The sequence below is a fragment of the Mastigoproctus giganteus genome, chromosome 5 (genome assembly GCF_048544385.1).
Source record: "Mastigoproctus giganteus isolate SK-2022 chromosome 5, ASM4854438v1, whole genome shotgun sequence".
Taxonomy (NCBI): domain Eukaryota; kingdom Metazoa; phylum Arthropoda; class Arachnida; order Uropygi; family Thelyphonidae; genus Mastigoproctus; species Mastigoproctus giganteus.
Genome location: NC_143579.1, coordinates 9,849,228 through 9,874,320, shown reverse-complemented (window position 1 = coordinate 9,874,320; position 25,093 = coordinate 9,849,228). Strand labels below are relative to the sequence as shown.

Here is a 25,093-nt window from a genome sequence, read left to right as displayed (position 1 = left end):
CTTTGCTGCCTCCTTTAATATAACTGGATAAATTCCATCCACCCCAGGTGCCTTTCTTGTGTTTATCTTCAACAATTTCTCCTCCACTTTACTCTCAGTTATTACAAGATTCTCTAGCTTACTGCCAGAGTTGAATACACTTCTGGCATTCCCCTCGCTGAATAACTCCTCATGTGTGAATGTCGATGCAAAATATTCATTTAGTTTGTTAGCTACCTAAGCAGGATCATCAACAGTTGACCCATCGATATCAAGTGGACCAATCTGATTCATCCCCTTCCTTCTAGAGTTTACATAAGTAAAGAACTCTTTGCTGTTTTTCTTTGCATCCCTTGCCAAGGATTTCTTGTAATCTGCCTTCGCCTGCCTAACTTCCTTTGTAACTTGGTTACAGATCAACTTGTATCTATCATAGGTTTCTGTGTCTCGTGTTAATTTGTATGTATCCCATGCATTTTTCTTCTCTGCCATATGCCTCATTAGTTCATCTGACATCCATTTAGGCCTAAACCTTGAAAAATATTTCTTAGTTGGTATGTAAAGCCTAGTAGCTTCCAAGATAAGTTCTTTGAATGCTTCCCATTTTGAATTTGCTGTTGGTAACATCATCAGTTGGTTCCACTGTATGGAATTTAAATACTGTCTCAGTCCATCGTAATTGCCTTTACGAAAGCAATACCCCTTCCCTTTACCCCTAATGGTAGTTACCTCTTTGAGTAAATCCCACTTCAGAACATTGTGATCACTGCCACCTAGTGGTTCATTTATCTGCAGATTCTTAATGCATGAAGAATCACTACTGATAATCAAATCAAGAGTATTACTCCCTCTAGTTGCCTCCCGAACATGCTGATGTAGAAAACAATCATCCAATAAATCCACAAAAGCCTTGATAGTGTGTGAGTGACCAGCCCCCAAATTCCAGTCAATATCTGGGAAATTAAAATCCCCCATAATAAGACTCTCTGATTTACTGGCCCACTCTATTTCTCTGTACAGTTTCTTATTATACTCATCAGAGTCATTAGGCCTATAGCACACTCCTACTCTCAATTTTGATCTCCAAATGCTTATGTCACACCAAACTGACTCGACACTGCACTGTCCAGCGATGTCGACTGGCTTCACTTCCTTGGATTTTATGTGTTTCTTAACTAATAGCATAACCCCTCCTCCCTTCCTATCCTGTCTATCCTCTCTGTAGACATTGTACTCCCCAAATTCCAGTTCTGCATTCCTTATATCTGTGTGACACCACGTCTCTGAAATCCCAACAATATCTGCCTTTGATGTTTTGAGCAATACCTCAAATTCATCAAATTTATTTACTAGACTCCTAGCATTGGTGTACACCCAAGTATACATGCATCTGTTTCTATTCTTAGCCACCCTAACACAACCCATGTGTTTACTTTTACCCCCAATGATACCCAGCAGTCTCTGAAACATCCTGCATCTTATTTTCCAGGCTGCTGCTCATTCCAATAGAAGCAGTGCAAGAATCGCTTTCTCCTCTGCCAGTGGCTACTGTTAATCTATTAGTCCTTGTTACCCCCCAATCTAGCAGTTTTCCGACCCACCTAACAGTGCCTCGATAGCATCAGCAAACATTCTTGCACCCTTTCTATTTAAGTGTATCCCATCCCTGTAGAAGCAGTCTCTCCTGTTAACAAGTACAGACCAGGCTGAAAAAAATTCTACCCCTTGAGCCCTGCACAATCTTTCCAGGGCCGAATTGATCGAAAGGGCTCTCATCATATACTCCCTCCTATCGTGTCTGGGCAGAATTGCAGACACTTTCAATTTCAACCCTAATTCACGGCTTTTTTTCATCAGTGACCTGTACTTGTCAAGTAATCCCGCCGGTCTCCTACTCTTAATATCATTAGTGCCAACGTGTACAACTATATCACCTTTTGTGCCCTTAAAAGATGATATCCACTCTACAACATCATCAACCTTTGCCCCTGGCAGACATACCCTGGTCCTGTTCCACGTATCCTTTTTACAAAGCATGTTTCCCGTTTCCCTGACAATAGAATCACCAACAACTACTAGTTCCTTTGGGAACAGCGCATTCTGCCTTGGGGGCTGCCGCTGTGTTGCGCGATGACCAAGTGCAAGCTCTGGCATTGGTGTGGGCAGCTGAGAGCTTGATAGGCCCCTCACTTGTAATCCTTCGAGCTCTCATATAGGCCCATAACAATGCTGAGTTGACGCCTGATTTCCTTACACTCCTTGCATCGCGCACATACAAAGACATCCCCCATGGCAGTATCATGTCCCATACCTGACTGCTCTGCAAACATCAAGCAAATAATGCATCTTAAAAGGCTGTGATTCAGAGGGAAACTGCCCCCCCTCAGTTCTCCTCTGAGCCACAGCATTCCCATTAGCTTGAGCCTTTTGCGTTGCTGCTCTGGTTTGAGTCATGATTTCGATTTACTTTCAATAAAATTTCAATTTCAGTACAAAATTAAATCCTAAACTTGTATCCCAACACAGTTATAACGCTATATTTATGTTTCAGTAACGAGTGTTATCTACTAAATCTACGAGTGTTATCTACGAAATATTTGTTTCAGTAACGAGTGTTATCTGCGAAATATATGTGTTTCAGTAACGAGTGTTATCTACGAAATCCCTTTATATAACTTCCGTATCATGTTATGTATTAATTATTTATTTTTACTAATTATTTATATTACGTAACCTAAGTGGTTATATGTATAGTTAAAAGTACAATTTAATTGCCAATGAAGTTCGACAAGATTAATAGATATTACTGATTAATTTTTGCGTAACAATGGTGGCTATTTACGATCGGTAAACACGTGGATTTGATACCCTTTCCAATACTAAGTAATACCTACAAAATCTCTATTTAAGTTACTTTAAACTTAAGTACCGTAAATAGGAATATAAAGCTGCTCTAGAAAATAAGTTAATATGTCAATTTAAACTAATAAAGCAGAAAATAAATCAGAAAAAACTTCTCTGTTCCAAGAGCAGCAGAAAGGCACGTCCGCACAGGCAACCCTCGTCCTCAGTAATCTTCTCACACAGACAGTAGAGGTAACTTAATTGAAACTTTCCTAGACAATCAACAACCGAATTTACTGAATACCGGATCTCACACTTATATCAATTTTGCTACAGGTATCACTTCTGCAATAGACTTAACAATATGTTCTCCATCGATTTATCCCAGTATAGAATGGAAAGTATTAAATGATCCTTACAACAGTGATCATTTTCCGATAGTATGTTCCATACAGACACAATCGACCCTTACAGAAGAAACCAGAACAATATGGAATTTTAAAAAAGGTAATTGGAGTAAATATATGCAATTAATCAAGCTGGATAAGCAATTAATAGAAACCCTACCAATAGATGATGCTGTCATATATATCAACGATCAATAAATCTAGATCTAGATCAACTGCTAGAAGCTTCAAAAGCTACAATACATCAAATAAGTAAGGCAAGGCAGGCATGGTACAACTCTTGGTGGAATGCAGAATGTGCGATGGCAAAAACAAAACAAAATCGTACATGGATATATTCTGGAAATATCCAACTACTCTCAATTTGATTGCATATAAAAAAGCCCGAAGCGAGGAAAATTCAGAAAAAGGCAAAAGAAAAATTCTTGGATCACGTTTACTTCCACACTTACTAGGAACTCGAGTCTTAGTTTGGTGTGGAAAAAAATTCGGATTTTAAGTGGAAGATATCCAAGCATACAATCTCCAATCTTCCATTGGAAAGGGCAGGATGTTTCTACAGCAGACGAGATATCAGAAATTCTGGCTGAATCTTTTGCTTCTACATCAGCAGTTATAAGCTACAGCACTGATGTTCAAAAATATAAAGAGCAAGCTGAATGGAGTAAGTTGAATTTCTCTACCAAGACATCTCCTATAATCTACCATTCCTAAAAGAGGAATTACTTAAAACCATTACAAAATTGCCTAATAGCGCACCAGGTCCCGATGGCATTTATTATACTATGATACAACACCTAAACTCTGATTGTCTGGCTATCCTACTAGCTCCATATAATAGAATTTTTCTGAACAACCTGTATCCATCCATATGGCGGCATGCAATTGTCCTTACATTTCCCAAACCCGGAAAAGATCCTTCCTATACTTATAATCATCGCCCTATTTCACTGACCAGCTGCTTAGAGAAAATCCTTGAATGAATAGTGCACAATAGACTTACATGGTTGCTGGAAAAAGAGAATGTTTTATCACCCTACCAATTTGGATTTATAAGAAAGCAGCATATGGTGATGGTAAATCTAGATCATGAAAAAGCTTTTGACATGGCATAGAGATTCAGACTCCTACGAGATCTATTTCAGTTAGAATACAGAGGACAACTTCTACAATTTATAGAAAAATTCCTTACTGACAGAACATTTAAGGTACGATATAAAGGCTGTTTATCTACAATATATATATACAACAGGAAGGGGTCCCCCAGGGCTCAGTATTAAGTGCAACCCTGTATGCACTGCAGGTGAACAATATCACAAAACTTATACCACCTTCACTGGAAATATATATGTATGCAGATTATCTTTCCATTTCATTTCAATCACAGAATATGAACATGATTGAATGACAGCTCCATTTATCCATAAACAGAATAGAAGCATGGACTAAAAATAATGGATATAGAATATCTGAAAAAAAATCAGCTGTTATTCACTTTTATAAAATGCGTGGTGTTCATCCTGAACCGTGGTCTTATACTTAAATAAAATTGCTCTACCTGTTGTTCAAAATTTCTCCTTCTTAGGCTTAACATTAGATAGAAAACTAAAGTTTCATGAACATATACTAAGACTTCGAACTAGTTGCCTCTCAAAACTTAACATCTTGCACACAGTATCATCAATGGCCTGGGGAGCCGACAGGTACACATTACTACAATTATATAAAACTTTGATTAGATCTTGTTTGGATTATGGATCTCCTGTATATGCTTCAGCAAGAAGGAGCATGTTACATTGCCTAGATACCATTCACCATAATGCTCTCCATATAGCTCTAGGAACATTTAGAACTTCACCAATTTACAGCCTGTATGAGATGCATTGGAACCCCCACTGCACCTTTGACTAGATTATATACTGTGCATATATGTGGAAAAAATATGTAGTCAGCCATCACATCCAAATTGGTCCATTATTCACGATCCACTGTGGACGAGTAATTATGATTGCAAGCCAAATGAATATATACCAGTAGGACTGCGTCTTAGACACTCAGCTCAAGTTTAGGAAATACATTTCCAGCACATTTCTGCAGTAGATATAAACTCAGAACCTTCTTGGATGCCAACTGTGCCTTTGTCCATATCACATCTTACAAACAGGAATAAAAAAAGAGATCTCTCCAATCGTTATACAGTGCGTGGAGTTTCTGTATAATGATCTCTCCAATCATTATACAGAAACTCCACGCACTGCACAGGTTTGAAAATAGAAACAGTCATCAGATTTACACGGATGAATCAAAATCATCCCTGTAAATCAGAGGTGCCGCAGTAGTTTTATCGGAATATTCTATATTTGTCTCCTTGCCTCGTGTTTGCAGTGTTTTCACAGCAGAATTATATGCTATTAAACTAGCACTGGATGATGATATTATGAACACCAACTTCTATCTATACTGACTCCCTTAGTGCAGTAGCAGCTCTACAGAATAGCAAATATTCCTCAAATTCCTTAATTCAGCATCTTAAAAAACAACTCAGTGTTTTGCATAAAGCAAGAAAACCAGTGTCTATCTGTTGGATTTCCAGCCATGTTGGAATCCCAGGAAATAATTATGCAGACCAAAAATACAGATCTTAATATACAAGATAGCTTTCAGTTTGTACCATTTACAGATTATAGGGATGTATTTTGTACCAAATATACTTCCATTTGGAAACAACTTTGGAGGGACCAACTGCGCAATAAACTCTGCAGAATGAAAAAAGATCTATATTCATGGCATTCTAGATCACGTACAAATAGACAGAAAGAAGTTATTTTGACAAGACTGCACATTGGGCATACCTTCCTCACTCACAAACATTTACTTCTAAGAGAAGATCCCCTGCTCTGTGTGTCAGATACAACGTACAGTAAGGCACATCCTGATTGATTGTCCATTCTATTCAGCTGTTCGAACCACATACGTCAATCATTAGCAAACTTACAAGCTCCCCTAACCCTCTCTCATATACTTGGTGACAAAGAAAACCTAAGCAAACTCTTTATATATATTAAACATCTTGGAATGATAAATACACTTTGATATATCCATAAATCATTAAAATGAACATAGTGACTCTGACAGACACATATTGGCCATAGTTGCCCTTGTGTCGTTAAATTTGCATAACAACACCACCACCAAATACAAACTATTGAAAAACTACTTGATCAACATAATCTGATAACTCTCAATAATGGGGCTCATACCTATACACGTCTTCCTACAAGATCTACATCAGCTATTGATGTCTCTCTATGCACAGCAACTATTTATCCTCTATTTGGATGGACTATTCACAGCAATCTGCTGGGCAGTGATCATTATCTTGTGATATGCCACATTGACACAAGCATTCCCTCCCTTTCTTATCGAATCCCCAAATGGAGCTTTTCCAAAGCTGAATGGGATGTATACAAGCAGCTAGCAACACTAGAAGAAAACCAGATTCAACAAACATCCATAAACCTGGCAGTAGAATATATCTAACCAAATACTGCAGGCAGCAGACAAAGCAATTCCAAAACAATCCACAAAAATATCAGTCAGCTCAAAAGTGTGGTGGAATGATGAATGTAGTGCAGCTAAAAAACAGAAGAATAGAGCATGGAATATCTTCAGGAAGTTCCCAACAACAGAAAACTTCATCCGCTTTAAACAGGCAAGAGCAAAGGCAAAACGAATCAGGCAGACTAGCAAAAGGGAATCATGGAGATGCTTCACTTCCACAATCACAAGAACTACAAAAACTCAAACAATATGGGAAAAATACAGCAGATGCAAAATACCCAAATGTCCCATGCTCACTGTCAATGGCTATGATATCACAACCCAGAGGAGATTGCAAACACCCTGGGTAGATCCTGCATGGAAATATCGGCTACAACATCATACTTGCCATATTTTCAAGCACACAAAGCACAAGCTGAAAAAAAAAACAGTATCAATTTTGAATCAGCATCAATTTCTGCGTACAATCTCCCCTTCACGATGTAAGAGTTGCATCATGCTCTATCATCTACTAAACTCAGTGCAGCCGGGCCAGATGGAATCCACTACATCATGATAGCAAAACTCACTGAACCCGCCCTCAAGACTCTGTTACTCCTCTATAACAGAATATTCAAAGAAAACACATTCCCCGACAAAGGGCATCGTGTACATTCTGGCATTTCCAAAACCAGGCAAAGCCCCTACAAATCCGCAACATTATCGACCTATTGCACTCACTAGCTGTGTGAGCAAGATCATGGAAAAAATGGTTAAAGCCCGACTAACCTGGTTTCTTGCTCAAAATGATCTCCTAAATCCAGTGCAAGGTTTCCGGGAAGGTAGATCCACTCATGACCTTTTGATCAAGACAGAAATAAACATTCTGGGATTATTTCTTATAAACCTACCACAGTTTATCAGAAACTTCCTGCGCTGCCGTTCATTTCAAGTTAGAGTTGACAACTACTTATCTTCAAAATTCATCCAGGAAGGAGTACCACAAGGGTCAGTGCTAAGTGCCACTCTCTTTAGTATAATAATGAATTCAATAACACACTACCTATCACAAACAATATCCAATACCCTGTATGCTGATAACTTCAGTATCCCCTGCCATTCACCTAATATGCGAATGATAGAAAGACAATTACGATGTTCCATCAACAAAATAACTAAATGGTCCCAAAACAATGGATTTCGTCTCTCACACCAAAAAACGGTTGGAATACACTTCTGTAGGAAGCGTAACCTACTCCAACATCTGGAACTTAGACTAGAAAATCAAGCCATACCAGTGGTCCGCAGTGTCTGCTTTCTTGGTGTGATATTCGATCAAAAACTCACTTTCCTTGATCATTGATCATATAAAAATGCTCCAGATTAACTGTCTTAAAAAGCTTGACATCTTAAGAGTTCTATCAGGCACAACGTGGAGAGCCGACCGTTTCACGCTGCTACATCTCTACCATGCATTAATATGGTCACGTCTAGACTATGGTTCTATAGCGTATAGCTCTGCTAGACCAAGCGCTTTACATTGGCTTGATCCTGTACACCACAGTGCTCTCCGTCTTGTACTGGGGGCATACCAAACATCACCAGTTCAGAGCCTATATGCTGAAGCACATGAAACACCCTTGCAGCTACGCAGACAAATGCTTTTATTAAATTATACCCCAAAACTCAAAGGGCATCCAAAACACCCCACTTGGAATGGTGTTTTCTCTCCTAAATGGGAAAATCTTTATAGATCTTACCCATCTATAAACCCACCAACTGGGTTGGTTGGTGGGTCACAGCCTGGGGAAAACATACCATGTCTCAACAGAACATGCTACAAATACATGCCACACTGAGAACCCAGCACAGCCAGTACACACCGATCTACACAGATGGATCTAAATCTGAAAAGCATGTTGGTGCAGCAGCAGTATTTCCTAACATCACCATGTCCAAAAAATTCCCCATTGAATGTAGCAGCTATACCCCTGTGCTATCCACATAGCCTTAAACTACACCCTCTTAAGAACTAGAGTGCACAGCATTATTTATATTGACTCCATTAGTGCTATACAACACAGTACAAAGACTGATAACCTTAGACAGATCTGAAATACTCTGACTAAATTAAACCAAAAGAAACAAGTTCTCATTTGTTGGATCCCTGGTCACTCTGGAATTTCCTGAAATGAACAGGCCGACCTAGCTGCTGAAACTGCTACTGATCTTATAGACCAATCCTTCAGTACACCTGCATCTGACTACAAATACATTATAAAGAAATGATGCCTTGAACAATGGCAACATTTCTGGCAGAATCAAGGCAACAATAAGCTACTTGGCATAAAAAAAGATCTAAAAACTATGGAGATCTAGTATATGTGAGAACTGACATAAAGAAGTTGTATTAGTCCGATTACAGATAGGCCACATGCACATGACACATCTTTATTTGCTTGCAGCCACTGATCCACCACTGTGTACAAACTGCAACACTCAGCTCACTGTTCAACATGTACTCATTGATTGTCCCAAATACAATAGTGACCGACAAGCTATGTTTACCTCTTTTTCCAGGCCGAATATTCCTTTTAGTATTGCTGACCTCCTGGCAGATATGTCACACGTGGCCAAAATTTTTTTCATTCCCTAAACGGATACAACTATACAACAGCGCAGTATGTGAACTTCAAAGTTTATATACATAAACTATGTATTTAACATCACCATAGTTAGGTGCATATGGCTTTGCTGTCCTTGTGCCGTAAAGCCCTTTAACAAACAAGTATCTCAAGAATTTTGATACTATTAGGTAAAAAGAAAAAAAAGTGAGTATTAACTAGGTTTTAGAATTTGATATTGTACCTCTGTAATATAAATAGAGCTACTCACATCAAAGTCAAATGTACCGTATCCTCACTTTCAATATGCCAAACGTACCAAATACTGTTAAAGCTGGTTATCTTAACCGTCATATCCATCCCTATATTCCAAATCCAATTCGCTGTTATAAATGTCAAAAATTCGGACACTCTCAGACAACATGTCGAGGAAACAGTGTATGCCCAAAATGTGGATCCCAAGATCACGTTCAAACAGATTGTAATGCAACAATAGTTTCCATCTCCAGTTAGCCCAAATTGCAAGGGGGATCATCCTGCATATTCCAAAAGTTGCAAATTATGGAAGCTGGGAAAAAAAATACAGAAGTTTAAAGTTGAACATAAAGTGACTTACCAGGAAGTGAGACGACAGATATTGAAAGACCTTCCAGTACATACATATGCAAATGCTACTAAGAATTATCGTTCCATTGCTACTCAAACCACTGATTCATTTCCGCCTGATAAATCACTTGCTGAGTGGGCTAGAGCTCAGCTTTCAGTTCCTCAGCCAGCTTTAAAGCAAAACAATAGAGACCAGACTTGTGATACTCCAATTTCCATTCCATCTACTAGTGGCATCAAGTCCCGAAGTGAGACCAGGCTGGCAAAAGAAGAATCCTCTAATAAGAGCCAAATTAATATGGCAGAACTGGACATAGATGACAAAACTCAAGAAGAACCTATATTAGAAATTTATGTTGAAGAAGACATGGACACTGGACGTCCTTCCTTTCCCAAAAAAAGATCGCCATAAACCTACTGCCTCTAAAAAGCAACCAGATCATTCTACCACTAAAACTAAATAATGCAGTGTTTGTTACAATGGAATTGTCGAGGACTACATACTAATATAGATGAACTTTATGACCTAATCTGAGATTTCAATCCAGCAGGCATTTGTTTACAAGAAACATATTTAACTCCACAAGTAATCCCCTCAATAAAGAAATATACTTTGTACAAATGTGATAGGAATGCGGCAACTGCAGCCTGTGGAGGTGTAGCGGTGTTAGTATCCATTACTAATCCATCCAGGCAAATCCCCTTAAAAACTAATTTAGAAGTTGTTGCTGTTAGAATAGAACTTGGAATAATTTTATCTCTTGTTTCTATTTACCTTTCACCGAATCAAACGTATGTTCTCAGAGACTTTGATGAGCTCCTTGCCCAGATACCATCTCCTGTACATTTGATGGGTGACTTTAATGGACATCACCCACTATGGCGAAGTCTTCATATGGATAAAGGAGGGCAGCTAATAGAAACATTACTGGACACACACACACAATCTAACTCTTCTGAACACCGGTGTACATACTCATGTGCATTTTTCCACAGGAAACACTTCTGCCATAGATCTACTATCTGCTTACCCGCTCTGTACCCAAGTGTACATTGTGCAGTATTGGATAATCCACACAACAGCGATCATCTTCCAATTACTTGCAAATTCCAAACTACCTCTCCCTCTCCGGAAACTTGGCAATGCTGGAAATTTACAAAGGAAAACTGGATAAAATTTTCCATAAGTGCAGTTTTAGATAAAAATTTCTTTCAGAATCAGTCAATAGTTGAAGCTACTGACCATATCACTAAACAGATACTTGCAGCAGCTGATATAGCTATTCCTCAGTCGTCGACTCATCCGTGCAGGCGCAAAAACTACTGGTGGAATGATGAATCTAGTAGGGCAAAAAAAAAAAGAATAAAGCTTGGAATATTTTCCACAAGCATCCTGGCGCCTCCGTAGCCAGGTGCGCAGGAGCAGCAGTGCGTAGCACACACTTCTTGATTAGACCGGGGTTCGAGCCCGTGACCACCAAATATGGAGGATGCGTTAAGGTCAGGGAATGACCACCACATATCCCCAGAGCAATATGGCCTTAGTTGCTAATGCTCCTAAAAAAAATAAAAAATAAAAATAAAAAACCACCACAAGCATCCCACTACTATTAATCTTATAAATTACAAGAAACTGAATGCTAAAGCACGACAAATAAGAAGATAAGCCAAAAAAGATTCCTGGATATAGTTCGCTTCCACTATCACAAAACACACCGATACTAGATTAATCTGGAGGAAAATCCAACATCTAAATGGCAAATCCATTGTCATCCTCCCCTATATTGATATGTAATAGACAAGAACTGTTTTCCCCCAAAGACATAGCAAACGTCTTTGCGGAAGCTTTTGCCAGAATTTCAGCAGCAAACTCATATGATGCTCTATTCCAACGAATTAAAGAGGTGGAAGTTAAATTTTAACACCAGTCTCTGTCTTCCATATAATCAGCCTTTTACAATATCTGAGTTAAGAATCTCTTAATAGTGCAGCTGACCCTGGTGGTATATTTTATATCATGTTAAAACACTTGAATGATACTGCTTTACAAACTCTACTAATATTTTTTAACATAATTTTTGAGGAACATGTTTATCCTTACTCTTGGAGACATTCATTTGTATTAGCCATCCCTAAACTAGAAAAAGACCTCTCTAATCCAGTTAATTATCGTCCAATTTCTTTAACTAGTTGTTTTGGGAAAATACTGAAGAAAATGGTTCTCAAGCACCTCACCTGGTTTCTAGAGTCATATAACATCTTTCATAAAAATCAGTATGGCTTTTGGCAAAATAGATCTGCATTAGTTATGATGACCAAAGCAGAAGCAAACATCAGAAATGCTTTTGTCAGAAACAACCACCTAGTTATGGTAAGTCTGGATTTAGAAAAGGCCTTTGATACAACATGGCGTTTCAGTATTTTATGAGATCTTCACGCCTTTGGATTACGAGGCAGGCTTCCTTTGTTTATTTAAAGCTGTCTCGAGGGCAGAACCTTTCAGGTTCGTTATCTAAATGTTCTTTCTAGAATCCATATACAGGAGGAGGGGGTCCCTCAGGGATCTATTTTGAGTCCCATTCTATTTTTAGTAAGAATAAACAATATTATCCATGATATTTCAAGAATAGTAGAATTATATCATTATGCAGATGACCTCATGGTCTCGTGCCAAGGAAAAAATGTGAATTCTATTGAGAGACAGCTTCAGATCTCAATTAACAAAATTGAGCTGTGGTTGTCTCGCAATGGCTGCCGCTCATCAGCACAAAAATCCAAATGTATTCATTTCTGTAAAAAATGTAAGATCCACCCTGAGCCTGAATTAAAAATCTCACCATCCCTCTATCTAATAGTATCAGATTTCTTGGCCTAATACTTGACAATAAATTAAACTTCTTACAACACATCATACCTAAGAATCATTTGCTTGAAAAAATTAAATAACCTCAGAGTACTATCTTCATTGACGTGGGGTGCTGACCGATACACTCTACGTCGGTTATATCAGGTATTAATTCGATCTTGCTTGGATTATGGAGCTCCAATCTATGACTCTGCCAGGAAAAGTGCTCTAACTTGGCTAGACACTATCCATCATAGTGCCCTAAGAACTGCTTTAGGAGCATTCAGAACATCCCCTGTACAGAGTCTGTATATAGAGGCACACAAACCTCCACTCCATCTTCGGAGAAAAATGTTGCTACTGAACTATGCAGCAAAAATGTGGAGCCTTCCCTTTCATCCTATTTGGCCATACTTGTTTGAGCCCCAATGGACCACCTTTTATCACAGCAAACCTAATGAGAACAAGCCAATTGGAATAAGGCTACTACAATTAATAGAATGCTGGAACTTACATATAGATAATATCTTTCAGGACACAAACACTTATGAACCTCCATGGTCTAGTTATATACCGGTCTGATCTCTTTTTCCAACAATGGGGGAAAAAACAGGCAGCAGACCCTACTATCAGGAAACTCCATGCTGATCATGTAGCTAAAAATTCTCAGTATTTTCCTATATATACCGATGGCTCAAAAACAAGTACAACGGTAGGTGCAGTGTCTATACTGCCGAACTTTTTGCTATAAAGATCACGTAAGCTCTAGATCATGTAACTGATCTGTCCTGTAAGCAAACAATGATCTATTCTGACTCTTTGAGTGCAATAACAGCATTAAAAAATTCATCCAAGCCAATCCACCCCATATTGAAGCAAATCAGATCACAGATAATTGTGTTACATGCTGCTAACCAATCAGTCACTTTCTGTTGGATACCAGGTCATGTAGGCATCAAAGGAAATGAAGATGCAGATCAAGCCGCTAAACATCCGACCACTGCGTGCTCTCCTAACTACCAAGTGCCTTATACAGACTACAAATCAGTCATAAAACACGTCTGTGAAGAACAATGGTTGCTGTTCTGCCTGGCTCAGGGCAGCAATAAGCTGCTGCAATTCAAACGTGAACCTCACTGTGGGCTCTAGGGCTTGCATGAAATTGAGAAATTTCAAAGCTGAGTTTAACCAAAGTTTACTCTTAAAACCGGTTTTAAAACCGATTTTTCTCAGACTTAGGGAAAATAATTAAAAGCTTATAACACAGGTATTTATTTTATCTTGGATAGATTGTACAAATCGTAATCAAATCTTTTAAACAAAATCTATCACCTCTTATAGTAAAAAGAATAAAAAAAAATAAAAATGCTCCAAAAAAGTAACCAGCTTGAGATTACACAAAATTACAAATTGTATTCAAATTAGCATTAGCATTAGTAGAGGCATTTGATGCAAGAAAGCAAGCTTATGCAGCATCAGCCAAAAAAAAAAAAAAAAAACCCACTTCCACTTCACCCCTCTGTTCGTTCAAAATACCTGTCCAGTTGAGCCTTAAACTTATTTAGGCTATCAACCTCCACCACAAGGGATGGCAGTCTGTTCCACCAACCAACCACCCGCTGGCTAAAGGCAAATTTCCGCACGTCTATCCTACATCTGTCTTTCCTCAATTTGAATTTATGCCCTCTCAGGTGATTTTTCTGAGCTAGAGGAAGAATCCCATCAGCATTGAGCATGCTTAAACCATTCAAGGCTTTATACACCTCTATCAGATCACCTCGCTGGTGCCTAGTCTCCAGACACTGTAATTTGCAAAACTTAAGCCTTTCCTCGTAAGAGCACCCCTTTGTTCCATTCACTAATCTTGTTGCCCTTCTCTGTACTCGTTCCAGCAGCTCTACATCCTTCTTGAAATGAGGCCTCCAGACCTGTATACAGTACTCTAGGTGTGGCCTGACCATTGCCTTATACAATGGAATAATCACCTCCTTATCCCTGCTGGAAAAATTCCTGTATATCATTGACAATACTCCATGAGCTACTCTTGCAGCCTGTCTGCACTGCTCAGAGAACTTCATATCTGCCTGCACAATCACCCCCAAGTCCCTTTCATTCTCTACCACTGTCAGTGTAGTACCACAGAGTTGATACGTTGCCCTGGGGTTGCTGTTTCCCATGTGTAGTACTTTACATTTGTCAATGTTAAACTTCATTTGCCACCTCTCAGCCCATCTGCTCAACCTTTCCAGATCCTGTTGCAGCAGTGTAGTGTCAGTAGTGTCCTTGACAACCCTGCCAACCTTTGTATCATCTGCAAACTTGGACATTAAGCTTGATATACCATCATCAATATCATTTATAAATACAGAAAACAATAATGGACCCAACACTGAGCCCTGAGGGACTCCACTAATAACATTAGTCCACGATGAGCAGAGTCCATTGATTACCACTCTGTCTTCTCCCCCTCAACCACCCCTTTATCCATAGCAGCAATTTGCCTCCAATGTCACACTGCTCCAATTTGTGTAGCAGTCTTCCATGTGCAACAGTATCAAAAGCCTTTCTAAGATCCAAGTATATAATATCAAAGTTATTCCCTGCATCCAGTTCTTTTGTGACTGCATCATAGTATCCAATCAAGTTGGTCAGGCAAGACTTCCCCTTAACAAAACCATGCTGTGTCTGAGCTATAACTGAAGTCTTGTCTAAATGATCCTGCAGTGCTTCTTTAACCAGTGCCTCCATTAATTTTCCTGGAACAGAAGTTAAGCTCACAGGTCTATAGTTACTTGTGTCAGCCTTTGATCCTTCTTTGTGAATTGGGGTCACATTTGCACATTTCCAGTCTATGGGTACCTCCCCTGAGTCCAAGGAAGCTCTCATAATTATGGCTAAGGGTTTGCTTACTTCCTTTGCTGCCTCCTTTAATATAACTGGATAGATCCCATCCACCCCGGGTGCCTTTCTTGTGTTTATCTTCAACAGTTTCTCCTCCACTTTACTCCCAGTTATTTCAAGATTCTGTAGCTTACTGCTAGAGTTGAATACACCTCTGGCATTCCCCTTGCTGAATAACTCCTCATGTGTGAATGTCGATGCAAAATATTCATTTAGTTTGTTAGCTACCTGAGCAGGATCATCAACAGTTGACCCATCAATATCAAGTGGACCAATCTGATTCATCCCCTTCCTTCTAGAGTTTACATAAGTAAAGAACTCTTTGCTGTTTTTCTTTGCATCCCTTGCCAAGGATTTCTCGTAATCTGCCTTCGCCTGCCTAACCTCCTTTGTAACTTGGTTGCATATCAACTTGTATCTATCATAGGCTTCTGTGTCATGTGTTAATTTGTAAGTATCCCATGCATTTTTCTTCTCTGCCATATGCCTCATTAGTTCATCTGACATCCATTTTGGCCTAAACCTTGAACAATATTTCTTAGTTGGTATGTAAAGCCTAGTAGCTTCCAAGATATGTTCTTTGAATGCTTCCCATTTTGAATTTTCTGTTGGTAACATCATCAGTTGGTCCCACTGTATAGAATTTAAATACTGTCTCAGTCCATCGTAGTCGCCTTTACGGAAGCAATAACCCTTCCCTTTACCCCTAATGGTAGTTACCTCTTTCAGTAAATCCCACTTCAGCACACTGTGATCACTGCCACCTAGTGGTTCATTTATCTGCAGATTCTTAATGCATGAAGAATCACTGCTGATAATCAAATCAAGAGTATTACTCCCTCTAGTTGCCTCCTGAACATGCTGATGTAGAAAACAATCATCCAATAAATCCACAAAAGCCCTGCTAGTGTGTGAGTAACCAGCCCCCAAATTCCAGTCAATATCTGGGAAATTAAAATCTCCCATTATAAGACTCTCTGATTTACTGGCCCACTCTATTTCCCTGTACAGTTCCTTATTATACTCATCAGAGTCATTAGGCCTATAGCACACTCCTACTCTCAATTTTGATCTCCCAATGCTTATGTCACACCAAACTGACTCAACACTGCACTGTCCAGCAATGTCGACTGGCTTCACTTCCTTGGTTTTTATGTGTTTCTTAACTAATAGCATAACCCCTCCCCCCTTCCTATCCTGTCTATCCTTTCTGTAGACGTTGTACTCCCCAAATTGCAGTTCTGCATCCCTTATATCTGTGTGACACCACGTCTCTGATATCCCAACAATATCTGCCTTTGATGTTTTGAGCAATACCTCAAATTCATCAAATTTATTTACTAAACTCCTAGCATTGGTGTACACGCAAGTATACCTGCACCTGTTTCTATTCTTAGCTACCCTAACACAACCCATGTGTTTATTTGTACCGCAATGGCTCCCAGCAGTCTCTAAAATACCATGCATCTTGTTTTTCAGGCTTCTGCCCATTCTAATAGAAGCAGTGCAAGAATCTCTTTCACCTCTGCCAGTGGCTACTGTCAATCTATTGGTCTTTGTCTCCCCCCAAGCTAGCAGTTTTCCGACCCACCTAACACTGCCTCGATAGCATCAGCAAATATTCTTGCACCCTTTCTATTTAAGTGTATCCCATCCCTGCATCCCTGTAGAAGCAATCTCTCCTGTTAACAAGTACAGTCCAGGCTGAAAAAAATTCTACCCCTTGAGCCTTGCACAATCTTTCCAGGGCCGAATTGATCGACAAGGCTCTCATCATATACTCCCTCCTATTGTGTCTGGGCAGAATTGCAGACACTTTCAAATTCAACCCTAATTCTCGGCTTTTGTTCAACAGTGACCTGTACTTGTTAAGTAATTCTGCCGGTCTCCTACTCTTAATATTATTAGTGCCATCGTGTACAACTATGTCACCTTTTGTGCCCTTAAAAGATGATATTCGCTCTACAACGTCATCAACCTTTGCCCCTGGCAGACATACCGTGGTCCTGTTCCACCTATCTTTTTTACAAAGCATGTTCCCCGTTTCCCTGACAATAGAGTCACCAACAACTACTAGTTCCTTCGGGACCAGCGCGACCAGTTTTTATTCAAATCCTTTGAATAAAAACTATATTCTCATATAGTAAACAAAAAAATAATAAGCCCTATAAAAATAATAATAATAAATAAATAAAAATAATGTGGGGGAAATTACTTTACTATTTATTGCTCAGCTTTTTTTCTGAAAATGATCCTTTAAAAAACACAGTATATTAAGCATTTTTCGTGATAGACTTGACCTTATTTTTGTGTTAAAGAGACCAGTGATCGAAAACACTCTCTCAAATTGGACACTTCTTGGTTTAATGGTCAGTAGTGCCCTATAAACTTTCTCCAGCTTTTAACTTCTACTGCTAGTTGCCTCCAAAATTTTAAATTCTTTGCTGATTTCCAATTCACTCGGATATTTTGAAGGCTCTTCAGTTAATATCTTTATTAATATCTTTATTAATATCTTTATCATACTCTCACATGAGTGTATCTATCTCCAACATCGGAACTAGACGAGTCTTTGTTTTCTTCTAAAAGAACAGTTCGTTTATTTTCAGTTTCTTCATTCAACGCTAAGATTCCTTCGGAATGTTTTGCAAATAATCTCTGATAAATCTCTTCAGCATGCTTTTTCAAAACTTGCTTACTTGGAAAATCAAAAGTTCTTGAACCTGAATCTTCTTTCCTAAACTTTTTGGGGTTGTGTAGATAGCTCAGCAAAGCCACAGTTTGGCAATTTCGTCTTGCATTGTAACGCTGCAAAAGGCTTTGGTGAAACTTTAAAGCAAATGGATTTTCTGCTGTATCAAGCTTAGCAAGCAGAAATTCTATTGAAGACTCTGCTTTAAGTAAGTCTGTATCTTCTGAGGTTATAGCCTTCAGAATCATTTCAACTGGTCGCAAAGTTTCACTTAGCAATTCAAGTGTTTTCCAGTTATCGTCAGACACAGCTTCAGTTGACAGTACTGCACATAGAGCATTTGGAATGCAATTTTTCAATTTCAAAAATCTCTCAATCAAATAGAATGTGCTATCCCATCTAGTCTTGCAATCTAATATAAGTTTATATTCTTTCCCATTAAATTTTGCTTTAACAAAATTTTGTAATATGTCATTTTTGGTAGGCGATTTTCGAAAAAGCTTGCAGATTTTTCTGACTTTGTTAATAGTTTGTACAATATTGGCCATTGGATTGAAGAAATAAATGAGTTCATCGGTAAAGTCGGTTTGATATCATTATTTTCATTGTCTTTGGGAGACTCAGACTGTGGCGCCATAATTGATTGCTTTTTCATAAAGTACATCTATAACTGATAGATGTATACAATGGGCTATGGGCTATACATTGTTGATGATTAGGCATAATTTGCTTGCCAAACTTAATCATCATTGCTGCTCCATCGGTGGTGCAGGCAACAATATCCTCATCCAAGTTCAAACCAAATTCCTTCAAGTGTCCATTCACAATTTGCTCAGTTCTTCTGCTATCAAGTGAACCATTAATCTCAATAAGACCTAACGACCAACGATTGTCTTTTGAATGCGCATTTATATTCATATACCTTTTATTTTATATAGACGTATATTCGTCTAGAGTCAGTGAATACCGTGCATCCAAAACCAATGAATTTTTGAAATGCTGAATGAGTTCTTCTTTCTTAGTTTTATAATAATTCAGAACCATATTTTTAATTCCATTCACTGAGGCTGGTGGTAATTTATTGTATTTATTTCTCTGAAGGTGAAGGCTTGATTGTATAAACTCACTCTTGGCAATTGAATTAAAAGAAAATCCATCTAAAGCAGCTAATTTTGAAATCTCTTCTTCCATAGATTTTTTAACCATAAAGTTTTCTAAAGTTCTTACCATTTTTACAGGAGGTTCACTGTTAGCTTGTTTAATTCCAAATCTGATGCATTTTCTTTAAATGCAACATCAAAGATGATGTAGATCCTCCAGACATCTTTGCTTTTTCAAGCAAAATAATTCCATACGTTTGATTTCATCTTAGACATATTAAGAGTAATAAATATTAATTAGTAGGAATTTATATCACCGACAATTTTAAATAAAAATATTGAAGATAATAAAAGCACAATACTATGCGTCACTCCCCCAAGCACTGAATGAAGAGTCTAAACGAGGCAAGTTCAAAATTTTCACAAAGAAATTTTTTATTTATTTACTTGCAATTTTTTTTCCCCAATTAAATCTATTGTATTTTCAAAATTACATAAAAGCTAAATTTGGTGAAGCTGCTTTTTGGAGAACATTTGATCGCAAATTTAATAGGAATAAAGAAGCAAAAACTTTCTACGATTGAAATTTGGTGTAATATTCAGTGAATCTGTTTCTAGTGGGTAACCATCAATAAGGCATGTTCCATAACTTGCCTGGCGAACAAGATAGATGGAACGGAGAAATGTTGAGCCTTGTCTTTTACACTATCACTCCGACTCACTCAGTCGTAAATGAGTACACCTGCATCGTGCCATGATACAGGTGGGAAGATAAAAGGTACCCCTCCTAGATTTGGGCCACTTGCCCATGAGATTCATACCTTAAAATAAAATAAAATAAAAAACATGTTTAAAGCATAAAGCATTGAACGTTCCAGACAAACGAACAAACAAAAGAAAATGTGCATAACAAAAAACTATATTCAAGGGCTGACTAAGAAAATATTCGAATCCAGTTTTAGAAGCTCGGTTTCGGTTTTAACAACTCAATATGAAAACCAATTTAACTGGTTTGCAAGCCCTAGTGTGGGCATCAGGCATGAGATCAAATAGACAAGAGGAGGTGATCTTGGCTAGGACGCATATTCGGCACATGCATCTAACCCATATTTATCTGCTCATGGGGGAAGATCCGCCTATTTGTACATATTGTCAGACTGCACTTACAGTGAAGCATGTTCTACTAGATTGTAACCAATACGTTAATGCTTGAAACACAATTTTCACGTCGCTTTCACATCTGCAAGAACCTTTAACATTATCTCATCTGATTGGAGATAATGCAAATTTAGCTGGATTTTTTGCGTTCTTGAAGCAGACACGATTATTAAACAGATTTTAACATTTCAACTGCAGTAGTAAATAGAATCAGGCACAATACGGCCTTAGCAGCCCTTGTGCCATTAAACAACAAACCAACAACAACTACCACAAGTTGTATACATGCTACACTACAAATAAAGAATTCATCTGTAATAAATAAGTATAATATTACATTATTCATAATGTAGTTCCATCCACTCACCAACCCCCTATACAGCTGGTTTTGCTGATAATGGCACTTGCATCTATTTATTATAAAAATTTGGGTCAGCACTACACTATGAATAAGTAACATTATACCTCTCAAATAGAGAACTGTCAATTATTTGTAGGGATACACTTGTGGTGATATTCTTACAATTTGAGAGATCTATACTGTTCAACAAACTTTTGTCTTTCAAAGTTTTTCATGTTAATTAAAAAAATGGATACAAATCATATCAGGGACAAAACCTGCAGACACTTGGAAAAATCAATAGCACAAACTTGGAAGTATTTGTTTTAAATTGTGCTTTTAAAAATAAAATATGCTTTTGTGTGCATTTTATAAAAAATCCTATCTTTCCTAATAAATATTATATAGGGTGATTCTAAATTATTGTCAGGGTTTCCATGGCCTATAGTTTTCTAACCGGAAAAAACAACACAAAACTGCTTACGAAATATGAAAGTAAAACTCAAAAGGTTTTTTATTACCTATAGAATCAATACTGCAGTATGCTAAGCAACTTCAACATGCATGCCTTTTGTGGCGCATAATATGTCAAAGCGATATTCAATTTTCCTCCAAGTGTTCTCCAGCATTTGCAGTGTAACTGTTTCGATCGCAGCAACAATTCTGAGCTTCAGTTCATTGAGGGAGGTCATAGGGGTCTTGTACACAATGTTCTTCATGTATCCCCACAGGAAGAAATCAAGCAGCGTAAGATAGGGTGAGTGCTGAGGCCATAAAATCGGTCCACCACACCCAACCCAGCACCCAGAAAAATGCATGTCAAGAAATTCTTGGCCAATAAAAGTCCAATGTGGCAATGCACCATCTTGCTGGAACACCACATTTGGCTGATGATTTTCCAACTAGAGTAACAGATACATCTGTAGCATATCCAAATAGGTCACCACTGTGACTGTTTTTTCTGCAAAGAAAAACAGCCTCAAAACTTCTGAACATGACAAAGCACACCAGACATTAACCTTTGGACTATCTCTTTCAAATTTTCGAATGGCGTGAGGGTTTTCTGATCCCCATATTCTGCAGTTGCGACGATTTACCCTCCCTGATACATAAAACGTTGATCCATCACTAAATCTGCATCTCCAAAAGTAAATTTCATCAGCTTCGACGCTTGACAAAATGTCTTGGGCAAATTGGAAACGGCAGGGTTTATCATTCGGCTTTAAAGCCTGCACAATCTGCAGTTTGTAGGCATGGAGGTGAAGGCGATTATGAACAACCCTCCAAACAGTCGTTTGTGGTATACCTAACTGCAAAGAAGCTCATCTAGTTGATTTTTATGGGCTTCAAGAAAATGCTTTGTGGATTTGATCATCTTCCTGCGAAGTGCTTGGTCTTCCCGCTCCTTTTTGGTGCAGAACATTACCAGTCTCTTGAAATTGCTTTAACCAATGTCGGATAGCATTATCTGAAGGTGAATTGTTCTGTAATGATGTTGCGCTGTGGTAACGGACTTTGTTTCGAAAAACCAAAGTACACACATTGCCTTCTCTTGAATAGTCGCCATTTTGAAGTAATGCTATCAATATCTCCCAGACATCAATGCGGCGAGTACAGCATTGCCAAATAAAACTTTCTGAGTTACACTTTCATATTCCATAAGCAGTTTTATTTTGTTTCCAGTTTAAAAATTATAGGCCACACAAACCCCGACAATAATTTAGAATCACCCTGTATTTTGCAAGTTAACTTTGATATTTACATCTCATACACATTACATGCTTTATAAATATTTAAAATTGAAACTTTTTAGGCAATTAGAGAACTTGTTAAGAGTGCCAAAGGCTTGCAAGAAGAAATAGTTTCCCAGGGAAAGGTAAGAAAACAGTTCTAATCTTTATTGTACAAAGTTAAACAATAAAATAATTCTGTTTCTCTAATAGTTAATAGGTAGGAATTGACTTAAGGTGAAGTGGGGCTTTACTAAAGTCAGTATTTACCACATTGTGGAAGAATACAAAACCCCAACAATTCTGCAAAGAGGTTAGAGGTTTCCACAGAGAAATATATTCAGTTAATGGCAGTCAAATTAAACCTCTTTATTCCTTAATCATGTTAAAGGAGTCTTGCAATAACTGGTTAATTCTGAGTGAACAAACTGCAAACCAGAATGACATTACTTCACTGATATGTTCCTTATGTGTACCTTTTCTGTGTTTATTATGATATGCAATCAAGAATTCAAAATCAAGACTAAATTCCTTGTTTTGAAATGGTTTTATAAAGCACCAACAAACTGGTACTGTATAGTTGCTGAGGATATCTCCTATGCCACTTAAATGCATTTGAACATTGTAAAAAAATTTAATTTAAAAAAGACACGTAGGTCTGTATAGTCTGTACACTATCATTTCATCCCCTATCTATAGTTTTATTCTCATGTTGTTAGCATGATATTATTATTTCTGTTTTAAAGATTATTTAAGGATTAAATTTTTAAAGAAATTTAAAGGCAAACAAGTTAGTGCAAAGCATAATTTTATTTCATAGTAAATCACCAAAGTGAAATGGCATCATTTTGTTACATGATGTAATATTTAAAGGATATTATTTTAAAGATATTTGATTTAAAGTTTCTTAACTATACAGCTTTCACAGTCTTTTTTTATACAGGTTATTTATCCTTTTTTTTTTTTTTTTTTTTTTTTTTAATTTAAGAGTTTTCCTTTCTTCTAAGTTTAAGGTGTTTATCCAGATGGTTTCCTTACATTTCAATTTGTAGTAATACAGGGCCACACTCCCTCACCCAACCTGAGATTAAATTGCTGTATACTTTTCTTTCACTAATATCGGCCATATAGTGCAGAGGATTTTGCTGTATCAAAAAAAAACCCTCCTTATTCCATAGGTTTCTAACCAGCAAACCTTTGAATTTCTCTGTGCCACTGATCTCAAATACCTTTGGAGGCGATTTGTTGCAATGATTATTAGCTTTCTGACTAACGAAAACAACAATCTAACAATTCTTCCCCTTACTTTGAATTTATACTCTTGCTTCAAGATCATTTAATACTGAAGATTTCACCTTAAGTGAGCCTTATAAGAGAACACCCTTATGCCAGTCTCATTAGACACACTGCCCACCTTTGAACCTAGCATCCTGCATGGCTTCCATGCATGGATACAGTATTCCATGTGTGTCCTTACAATTGCTTTATACAGTGAATTATAACCTGCATATCTATTCAAGAGATTGCTTGATAAATTTTTCACAGGACAATTTAGATCCTCCTTGCTACTGTGCATTCACAGAGAACTCTGTATCCACCTATATCCCCAAATCCCATTTTTCCTTTGTCATCTTTAAGTTACTCCCTCCAAATGTATTTTATTTTGTGGTTGTTATTTCTCAAATGTAAATGTTGTTATTTCCCAGGCGTAACGTTATAGCCTAATACATATAATGCAAACTTGGTAGAATAATACTGTTATTGCATTTAACTTCTTGTTTAGGTTTAGAAGTGTAGTTATTATATCTGATTCCCTGATTATGTTGGTGAATTTGTTTGTTACTTACCATTTATACACTGAAAGGACAGAATTCGTGATACCTTGTTATTGGGCAACGCAACGCTGTCATCCCTCTTACTAGTGAACAATTGCTGTATCAAAAAATATACCCTATATACCTGGCAAACCCACTGTTTGTCAGGTATATAGGTATACTGCATTCACATAGACGGTAATCCAGTGTCAGGAAGGATAAATTCGTGAGTTAGCCGACTTTGAAAGAGGGAAGATAGTGGTTGCCCAACACATGGGTCACTCTATCGCTGAGGCGGTACAGAAATTGCACTATCCCCGTTTTACAGTATCAAGAGTGTATCGGGAATACCATTTCCCGATGCACTCTTGATAACATCTCATCATGGACAGCACTGTGGGCAGAGAAATGTGGTGGATGAATGTGGCCGTCGACGTCTGTTTTGCATTGTTTCAACCAACCGGTCTGGTCCTTGAGGTTGTCACAGACATTCTCTCGGATATGCCAAACAAG

The 25,093-nt window shown here is 37.9% G+C and overlaps 1 protein-coding gene across 1 annotated transcript in view; it reads left to right on the top strand.

Annotated features, from left to right (window-relative positions):
• LOC150085164 (huntingtin-interacting protein 1-like) overlaps positions 1 to 25,093 on the top strand; it is a 637,041-nt gene that overhangs the window by 554,899 nt on the left and 57,049 nt on the right. The window contains exon 26 of the mRNA XM_090373855.1: positions 22,850 to 22,912. Within this exon, the coding sequence (XP_090229981.1) occupies positions 22,850 to 22,912 (63 nt within the window). The remainder of the gene's footprint in view (positions 1 to 22,849; positions 22,913 to 25,093) is intronic.